The sequence below is a fragment of the Nicotiana tomentosiformis genome, chromosome 8 (assembly GCF_000390325.3).
Source record: "Nicotiana tomentosiformis chromosome 8, ASM39032v3, whole genome shotgun sequence".
Classification (NCBI taxonomy): domain Eukaryota; kingdom Viridiplantae; phylum Streptophyta; class Magnoliopsida; order Solanales; family Solanaceae; genus Nicotiana; species Nicotiana tomentosiformis.
The window spans coordinates 91,187,656-91,197,808 of NC_090819.1; the positions used below are offsets into that span (position 1 = coordinate 91,187,656).

General features: G+C 34.2%; 2 protein-coding genes across 2 annotated transcripts; one reads left to right on the forward strand and one right to left on the reverse strand.

The window, feature by feature from the left end:
- The first annotated feature begins 357 nt into the window (after positions 1-357).
- LOC104119425 (uncharacterized) lies at positions 358-4,347 on the forward strand. The gene is made up of 7 exons (XM_009630934.4): positions 358-1,045; positions 1,831-1,869; positions 2,056-2,126; positions 3,036-3,100; positions 3,300-3,389; positions 3,479-3,571; positions 3,693-4,347. Exons 1-7 carry the CDS (start codon positions 612-614, stop codon positions 4,128-4,130), a joined length of 1,230 nt encoding a protein of 409 aa, XP_009629229.1. The 5' UTR covers positions 358-611; the 3' UTR covers positions 4,131-4,347.
- A 961-nt stretch (positions 4,348-5,308) lies between these two features.
- On the reverse strand, positions 5,309-5,997 carry LOC104119424 (lachrymatory-factor synthase-like). The gene has a single exon (XM_009630933.4). The coding sequence runs from the start codon at positions 5,914-5,916 to the stop codon at positions 5,428-5,430; it is 489 nt and encodes a 162-aa protein (XP_009629228.1). The 5' UTR covers positions 5,917-5,997; the 3' UTR covers positions 5,309-5,427.
- Between the last annotated feature and the right edge of the window lie 4,156 nt (positions 5,998-10,153).

Here is a 10,153-nt window from a genome sequence, read left to right on the forward strand (position 1 = left end):
TTACAAACCATATATTCTATTTTTAATACAATGCATCAAACATATACAAAAGGAGAAAAAAATTAAAAAATATATGTATATATACGAATAATTCAGTAATTATTAAGTCATGTTATAATTAGTGTAACCGTGTTGATAAATTTTTAGCGTGTTAATAGTTCTTTTTGTTTTTCTTTCTTTTTTCTTCGTTGACAATACGCTGTCCAAATCCGATCCTTTTTCCTCCAAATCTGCGACAAATGTGTAACCTCTTTTCACCTTCCTATTTTGACCTTCTTGCCCAACAACCAATAAAAATCATCCACGTCACCGTTTAGGTATATAACCCTGCACCGTCTCCACAGAGAATCAAACCGTGTGTATCTTCCTGTCAACGTTTTCCTTATCAGCAAAAACCAAAAAGTCATCATCCTCATTCCTCCTCCTTTCTCTGTAAATAAATTTTTGTTTCCTTTTTTGGTCCAAAAACCCCTTCACATTTTCTCTATAAATACCCCACCAAAACTTTCTCTGTAAATTTCTTGTTCTCCCCATTTTTTCATTTTTCAATTCCTCTATATCTCCGTATATTGTTTCTATTTGTATCTCGTGCAATATATCGCGTTTTATTGATGGAATCATCATTACCGGTGGAGGAGTTAACCTCCGGCGCAAGTGGCCGGATAATTCCGTTATTCAAAAATCTCCGGCGGTCGGTTTTCTCATACGAAACTTTGCGGCGATTAACAATCTTCTTACAGTCCATTTTCCTCTGGGTAATTCTGTTATCTCGACGCCGGTTTTCCACGTCGCCGTCGTCTCCTCCGCCTTCGCCGTCTTCGGCGGCCACGTCAACGGCGTCAGGGAAGAGGAGGAAATTTGCTCTGCGGAGAGATGAAGAGGATACGCAGAGAAGGAGGGCGCTTGCTGAGGCGTTAGAGATGGTGGTTGAGAATGAGACCGGCGATGACGGTTGCCGGTGCCGGTGGAACACGTCTTTGTTCTTTAGCGTCCGTCGGAATGCTTTGTTTTGCCGATCGTGGTTTCCGGTTTCCGGTGAATTGAAGTATGTTCAAGTTTCCTCTCTGTTTGCAAATTTTCGTGCTTTATTTAGTAAAATCTTCAAAATAGAAAGTAAAATAATGACAAATCGCCTAAATTAGTTGTGATCAGAGGAACGAAATTAAGGATTCATACAGCTAAATAATTTTTATTTAAGTCCTAGATAATCTGTATCAATTATGCAATTACAGTTGACTATGTTTGTTGATGTGGGGAGTTAATGTATGGGAGGAAAAGCCAAATTGAACAAATTAAATGAATGAAAATGCAAAATGTTTACGTTATGTGTGTTTTATTTACTAAGACTGAGATTTTTGTACCAACTGTCTAACGAGGCAAAGAATTTTTCCTTGGTAGTGCTTTTGGTGGGGATGGCGTAGTTGAGATATGACTATTTCAGCTTAAAAGAATGGAAAACACAAACGCATGGTTGCATAATGACAACCCCCCCTGATTAGTTCATCAGAGTCGTTAGAAGAGTTTCATTTAATTTTAGTACAGAATGCAGTTAAATATATCATGTATAAAACCTAATGGAACTATTTTTCATTTCTATCTTGGCTTCACCACATTTGACATATTCTTATTTGATTACATTAACAGAGAAACTAAAGATGGCCTTTTTCAGTGTTTCTGTCTAAATTCACTCTCTTTGATTGATCTAAGGAGCAATGGTGCTGCAAATTTTGATATTTGTCTTTTCCAATCTGCTACAAGTCAGCTATCTCTTTTGTGACATTTTCAGTGTTTTCCTTAAATTGTTTCTTATTGGTTAGTTTTTTGTTTCAGGGGCATAATTATCGTCATCCACGGACTGAATGAGCACAGGTAAATTGTTTGGTAGCCTTTTTTAATCTTTGGGGGTGGGGAGGGATAGCTGCTGTTAGAAGAATAGGTGTCTTGGCTAATGCGAGTTGTTTAAGCCTTCTTGCTTCAGTACTGAATAAAGTACAATGCTTATCTATAGTTTGGTGCTTGCTGGATAATAATATTCTTTTTATATTTCATTTTCAGTGGACGATATGCTCATTTTGCTAGACAACTGAACTCATGCAACTTCGGGGTGTATGCGATGGACTGGATAGGTACTTTTATCCTGCCCTTTTTCTGAAGACCTGTTTAAATTGGTTAGAGGTCAATCAGCTGATACTGCCTTTAACACTTATCTGTAGTAACCTCTTTATCATCTTACATATTGGTATTTCATCAGAATCATGTGAAAGGGTAATGGTCATACTTAGGGTGCTAAGAATGACTTGCCTTGTAGTTAGGATGGTTGAGAAATGGGTCACTTATGGTTCTTAATGAAGTGCACGTTTAACTTTATCTATTATCATTCTCACTGTATCTCTTCCCAGTCAAGTTCCACAACCCGCTTGTAAAAGCTGGGACACGTTCCCTGTCTGGCCCTGCTTTGCTTTATGGTCTGGTCATCAAACCTTCCATGATCATAAGGTGGGATTCCATTGTTGGCTATCATCTTCCTGCAAATCAGTTCTCCTCACCATACTTGTTTACTTAAATCTTCTGAGGGCATTAATGTAATATCTATGATAGTGTAAAGATACGTCAGTCGTGCTGTGTATATAACTGAATGAAAAATATGTCTCTCCTCATGTCTCTAACTTCTCTTCCTGTGTTTGTTCTTAATGAAGTGCATGTATAACTTCATCCATTATCATTCTCATTGTATCTCTTCCTAGGTGGTCCCTTTTTTTTTTTTTTTTTTGGGGGGGTCTTCCACTGATGCTTTTTTGCTGGCTAGTCTTTTATCAGGATTATACTGTTTTCTCACAGATACCTCGCAAAAAAAATAAAATGTTCCCTTCCAAAAATTCCTTGATTTTAGTTACGTGCATTAAGTAGGTGCTGCCATATTTTCCGGGTTCATGGACATGAAACTTCTTTAACTGATTGCTACGGTAGGTTGGTCTATTATTTGAAGTGGATGCTTATTAGTTCTATACAAATGACATAATTGCTCCATTTGACAGGTCATGGAGGGAGTGATGGATTACATGGATATGTGCCATCTTTGGACCATGTTGTAGCAGACACAGTAAGTTGGTTCCTGCTATATATCTGAAACTGTATGCCTTGAGGATTCAGTTCCACATCTTTTTCTTGAACTGGATATCAATTCCTAATTAGCAAGCTGAAGATGTGATCTCCATTTACATGCATCATTCGCTCATTGTTGTCTTAGTCTCTTCCATAGGGCTCACCAGATTACCCAACTTCTTCTCTCATTTATACAGGGTGCTTTCTTGGAGAAGATCAAGTTGGAGAATCCTGGTGTACCGTGCTTCTTCTTTGGTCATTCAACGGGAGGAGCGGTGGTATTAAAGGTAAGGGTTTTGAAGTGAAGTAACTTCAACAATTCTGAAGCCTTTAGTATTCATTAATTATTCTACTGATAATCTGTTCCCTTTCATAGGCAGCTTCTTATCCTCATATTGAAAACATGCTGGAGGGCATCATATTGACTTCACCAGCATTGCGTGTGAAACCTGCAAATCCTATTGTTACTGTAAGGAACCTACTTTTTGATGAAATTACATGGTTATGTTTGTCTGCTTTAGATGACTTTCTAGTCAGCAATGTCTTCTTTGCATGCGCTCTTTAATTTTATGTATGTCATCAAAATGCAGGCTGTGGCACCAATTTTTTCATTGGTTGCACCTAGGTACCAGTTCAAAGGTTCTCACAAAAGGGGGATTCCTGTTTCAAGGGATCCTGCAGCACTGGTGGCCAAGTATTCTGATCCTCTAGTGTATACTGGACCCTTGAGGGTTAGGACAGGCCATGAGATTCTGCGCATCTCGTCTTACTTGATGCGGAATTTCAAGTCTGTCACTGTCCCATTCTTAGTCCTCCATGGAACTGCTGATAGAGTCACTGATCCGTTGGCTTCTCAAGATCTGTACAATGAGGCCGCTTCTGAATTCAAGCACATTAAACTTTATGATGGGTTCTTGCATGACCTTCTGTTTGAGCCCGAACGTGAAGAAATTGCTCAGGATATCATTGATTGGATGCACAAGAAGTTAGGTGCTGGCAATCTTGCAAATGTGTATAGTCAATGCTAGCTTTGCAAATAGTTAATGTTTTGATTGATCAGGGGTTTCAAGGCTGCTATTGTATGATTTATTTGATCAGATATTCAGTTTATTAGCAGCTTCTCCAAAAGGAATCACAAAGATGATTCCAATTATCCAAAGCTTGTATAATATCTAGTAGTAAAATTTTGGAACTCCCAATGTTCTTTTGTTTTTTGTTTTCTATAGTAATGGTGGCTTAGCGATAGACTCTCTAGCCAGTACTATGTATTCTATTGACACAATCTCTTATCCACAGCAGAAAAGTTTTGATGAAGAGAAAGCGCTTGGTTAGATATGTGATGCGTAAACGACATTCAACTTTGCATTAATTCCCATGGACATCATATTTACCGCAGACACAGATCATAAGATTTTGAGAATTTACTATAATGTTGTTTTAAGAATGCTTTTACACTTCTGTAAAATGTTTAAATCTTGTCTGAAGAAGATGATTTTAGGAAAATTGGGCATAAAGGCTGCAAATCTAACTTGAGCAACGACTACCACAATGGGTGAAATTCCTGAATGGAAACATAATTTAGACAATCTAGACTTTAGAACTTTGAAAGAGGCATAATGGGGTGAAATTCCCTTTTAGAATAGTTAAACATAATCCAAATGGAAGGAAAAAAACAAAACATAATCCGAACGATAATACACTTTAGATGCTGTCATATCATTTGACTCTATCCCCATTGACATCTTACCAGTATTTATTTTGTCAAATATATAGTAGTATTCTAGGCCAATGCATATATTGTTTCTATTACTTGTGTAGCTAGTAAGTTCCAATTGATTTTAGGAAATAGAAAACCCAAATGCAACAACAGCAACAACAACAATCAGTGTAATCTCACAAGTGGAGTCACTAAAGATTAGTAAGTATGCAGCCTTACGCCTCCTGTGTCTCTTTCTGTTTTACGTATAACAAGTTTGGAATTCTTCGGAGTATACTTATTATTGACAGAAACACCTTATAATTCTCGCTCATTGTCATCAAAACATCACCACTCTCTCACTCCAGTATTTTGTGTGAAATGCTTAATAAAATAAATTTTCTTTTCTTTTTCAATTATAAAGTATATCAAATTCGCATGCTTCTTGGATGGGTCAAAGAGGAAGGAAAGAGTTTGACGAGAATCGAAACTTACACTATCACTAAACTATTATCCATCTCTCAAAATAACACTAGTTACTTGTCCAAGTGAGAAACATTACACAATCAGGTATTTACTTTTTCATATGTAACATAGGCCTAATAAGCTTTCTGAGCTACCAAAATCACCTAAGTAGATTCTAAAGCTTTCTCAATATTTTCAGCCATGCTTTGCAGGGAGGAGTCAACGTAGCCAAAGAAAAATTCCAAAGTCAACCCATCAATCGGATCAGCAACGAACGACCATTCGATCTGGCACCCAACCTCATCATCACCAATATCATGATCGTCCGATACTTTAAACGTTGCTACATACGATCTGATTCCCATGTTATTGTCTAACACCTCGTAGGTTAAACACCGTTCGATGTTGTCAACGGCCAACAACCTCTCGTGACACCACTTGATGATCGATTCTCCACCGTCTGATGAAGGTGGCATGGTTCTAGTGCAACAACGGATAAGTCCATCTTTCACTTGGTAACAAGTATCAATGGTAGGTAGTAATTTTTCAAAGTTGAAAAAATCTTCAAAGAGAGGCCATACTTGTTCAGCTTTTGCCCCTTTTAGATTTGCAATGGCTTTGCCTTCCCATTTGGACTGTTGTTGGACTGCCATGGCAAAAAGAAGGAGAAATGAACAAGAATCGAAGAAGAAGAAAACGACCTTTTTCGTACAAAGATTACCACTACCACCAGCTTGTCATATTTATATTTAGAAGATTGTGACCTTTAACTGAATATGATATTTCAACATGCTCAAAGGGAAGAGAAAAAGATTACCGTAAATTTGTTGTCATGTGATCAGGAGATTACGGGTTCGAGCCGTATAAGTAACTTATTGTAAAAATGTAGGATAAAACTCCATACAATAGACTCTTGTAGGCTGACCCTTCCATGGACTCCACGTTCACATAGCGAAAGCTTAGTGTATCGGAATGTCTTTTTTTTTTTTGAAAGAAGAGAAAGGAAAAGCAAAACCATTTGCGTACTACTAATCAAGAACATTAAATTAGTTAATGGTTGTCATTAGTACCTAGTTGTGTATTTAAATTGATTAAACCAGATTTAAAAATCCCATAAATGTCGGTTGGCCAGCAAATTTATAGTTTTATGGACGGTTAGGGATATTTATATTAAGGTACTTTGTCTGTCCAATTTAGATCTAAATTTGTGTTAACGGCCAAAATTATGATACCTGGCAACCAAATTATTCATGATATAAGTGTCTTTTTCAAATCTGTAGTTTCTTTTGAATTTCAAGATTTTAAGTAGGCGTTTGGACAAAAGAATTGTAAAATTCGAAAAAATGGTGAAAATATTTTTCAAATGAAAATGGTATTTGAAATTTAGAGTTGTATTTGGATATAAATTTCAGTTTGGGTTGTTTTTGTAGTTTTATGAGTGAAAATTTTGAAAAATAACTTTTTGCAGTTTTTTAAATTTTTGAAAATTTCAAAATGCATAAAATTGGAAATTTTATGAACAAACGCTGATTTCGAAAAAAAGTAAATTTTTTTTGAAAAAATCTTCCATCAAATTTTATGTCCAAACGGGCCCACATCACTTCTAAAATAGATAAATCTAACTTCTAAACGATATTCCTTCTGTCCCAAAATACTTGTCATCCTTACTAAAAATACTTGTCTCAAAATACTTATCGTTTTATTTAACCAAGATAAAATTAAGTAATTTTTTTCTCATTTTACCCTTGTATTAATTACATCAATGGGCTGATTTTGTGAATTCACATGCCAAAGAAAAAAGTAGTTTACCTTGTTCTTTTCAATATTTGTTGATCCTTGGAAATTAACAAGAGGGCAAAATAGTCAAAATATTATTCGTATAAATATTTTTTTAAGGGGCGTGTAAAAGAAAAATATGACAAAGACGGAGAAAGTACTATGTAGTAGGTACTAAAAGTGGGACGTAAAGAGTATTAAAGTTATAATGTCGAGGCTCCTTTCATAAAATTCAAGATTTATCTACTTAAATTGAATTAATGGGTGGGTTTAATTTAAGATGGGGATGGGGGAGAGAGCCTTTTGATGAGGGAATTTGTTTGTAGTTGCCAGTGGGAGTAGTGGTCCAGTAGATTTTGGGCATATATCTGAAGGCTAAAATGATAACTTTGTCCAAAAATTCCTATTTAGCAGTGCGGAAGTTATATAGGCCCCATTTATTCATAAAAAAATTTCTTTTTAAAAAAAATATGTTTGTCAGTAAAATTTTATAAGTTTTTGAAAATATTTTGAAAATGAGTTTTTCAAAAAGACCACTTTTTTCCTACTTACAAAACTGAAATATTTATTTTTTCAAGTAAAATACATGTTCAAACATAATTTTAAATTATAAATACCATTTATTAACTTAACTTCAAATACTATTTTTTTTTTTAAAGTATGTGAATTTTTATATCCAAACACCTGCCTAATATCTGGTCTAAATTGTCTTTTTAGTGCTTTGGGCAGCCAAAACTATGCTCCACACAGCTAAATTCCTTTTTAGCAGAACTCATGTAATGTCTGGTCTGAATTGTCTCTTTGAGGGCTGTGGGCAGCCAAGAGTACTATGCCCTACAGGCCACAGCTAAGCGGCAGACATAATTAGTATCATAAATTTCCATTTTCTTTTATTTTTGTGGTGTACATGTTGGTGGCTTAAAGAAGATTTATCTATTATTCTCGCTCTACCAATTTATGTGAACCTATTTGAATGGGTACGGAATTTAAAAAAAATAAAAAAATTTAAAATTTATGATCCTAAACAAGTCAAAAGAAGGTCCAGAGTATTTGTGTGATTATAAACTTCTCATTAAGGGTAGAATTGAAAGTTTAAACTAAAGTGTTTCCAAATATAAAAATGAATCATTTTTTTTTGAACGAACCAAAAAAGAATAGATTCACATAAATTAGAAAAGACAGAATAATATGTTAACTCATGGAATATTTAAAGGTGTCAGTATCATACATAGAGAGAGGGGGAAGGCTAATGGAGTACTAGTTCTTGAGTATTTTGTGGATAGAAATGATTTCAATCAAGCTTGGGGAGATTTGATTTTATAGTCCATTATAAATATTATTTTAATTATTTGATTCTATTTGTTTAACCCAAAATTTAGTCTTTTGGGTCAAAATAATTAAATAAATATTTTGAGTTACTAACAATTAATTTACTATAATTTTTTAAATATACAATATATGAAATACGAATAAATATAAACTAAGAGATAAAAGGAAATAGAAATCTTCTTGATTATGCGTATGAACGAGATAATAATTTGCCCGAAATAGAGTGCAAAGATTGAACAATAATTGAAAGAATAATTCTGTAATTTCTCAAAGGGATACAAGTCACAAGATATGAAAAGGGGGGTTTAAATAGTAATCTCTTCCGTAACCATTTGACATGTTAGCTCCTCCCCATTACTATTATTTATTGCATTAATTATGCGTTATTGATTTGTAACGGTTGAAGTAATGACGGCATATCCCGTGTAATCAGAAATGGACTGATTCTTTTCATATTCGTAGCAATTAATGATCCTTTCCATTAGGTCCGGGATTGTCTTTTTATGTTTTATTCCGAACATATTAGGCACGGTATGAACTTGTTCGATCCCCGAGAGTGTTTCACATATTATAATTGTATGTCACTCTTTACTTTTAATGAGATATGTTGCCATCTAATAGACCTATGTAGCGAGCCTATTTTTCATTAATATACTTTTGCCGCAGATTAATTCAAAATATACTGGAATAAAGAAGATATCGACAAATAAAATACAAAGAATTTTTGGACGATCATCTTTTCTGTTTAAATAGTAATTGATCATGAGAATGGAGAGATGATTTCCTCTAAAGGTTTGTAAGCTGTTGAGTCTTTGTGTGGCTAAAAGAAAGCACTTAAACAAATGGATAATGAGAAACTGACTAATCTTGTGAGATGGTTTCATGTAGTATAATAATAATAATAATAATAATAATAATAATAATAATAATAATAATAATTATACTTACTACGACAAATTTACAGAATGAAAAACATGGAGCGATCAATTGTTTAATTGTGATGACTTATTAGTTCTCGACACGAATTTAAAGATACTCGTAAAAGTATCTAATATTTTATAGCCTCTTTGACAGTGACTTCGTGTATTTAAAAGGGGATAAGTTTCTTCCATGTAAAGTTAACTTTTGTAAGCACATAGAGTGTGAGAATTAGGTGTTTGGACATAAAAATTACTTATAATTTTTTTAAAAAATAGTATTTGAAGTTAAGTTGGAAAATAGTATTTGAAATTTGAAATTATGTTTAGATATACATTTCAGTTGGAAAAATATTACAATTTTGTGAGGGGGAAAAAATTTTCTGAAAATTCTCGAAAAATCTCTAAAAACTTGTAAAATATCATGAACAAATATATTTTTGAAAAATAATTTTTTTTAAAAAAAAAATCTATGAATAAGCGGGAGTTCTTCAGTAGTATTAGACTATTAGTTGCACAACTCATAAAAATACGTCGTATCCTCAAAGCGGGAGTTCTTAAATAGCAAACCTCGTATGGGGGATAAATTAACTCCTAGAGGAGAATTCATCGTAAATTGAAATCTTCAATCCAAATTATGTTTCTGTCCATATCCACATTTTCCCAACATTGTATCTTTGATATCTATTTTGTCGTATGTCTACCCATAAACAATTCGAGATCGAGCACCATATAATATTGAACTTCGAAAAGAAAAATTGACTGATGATACTTCTTTGATAGAAATATTACTTACATTTTAGAAATGCAAAAGCTCGAAAATCACTAAACTGTGGCAGTGACACCTCTTCTACCTCGGAAATTCATC

Excerpts from the sequence above, each read along its gene's own strand:
- LOC104119425 (XM_009630934.4), top strand. The coding sequence starts at position 612 with ATGGAATCATCATTACCGGTGGAGGAGTTAACCTCCGGCGCAAGTGGC. Across the intron at positions 1,870-2,055 it reads CACGGACTGAATGAGCACAG|TGGACGATATGCTCATTTTG; the intron begins GTAAATTGTTTG and ends TTTCATTTTCAG. Across the intron at positions 3,101-3,299 it reads ACCATGTTGTAGCAGACACA|GGTGCTTTCTTGGAGAAGAT; the intron begins GTAAGTTGGTTC and ends TCATTTATACAG.
- LOC104119424 (XM_009630933.4), bottom strand. The coding sequence starts at position 5,916 with ATGGCAGTCCAACAACAGTCCAAATGGGAAGGCAAAGCCATTGCAAAT.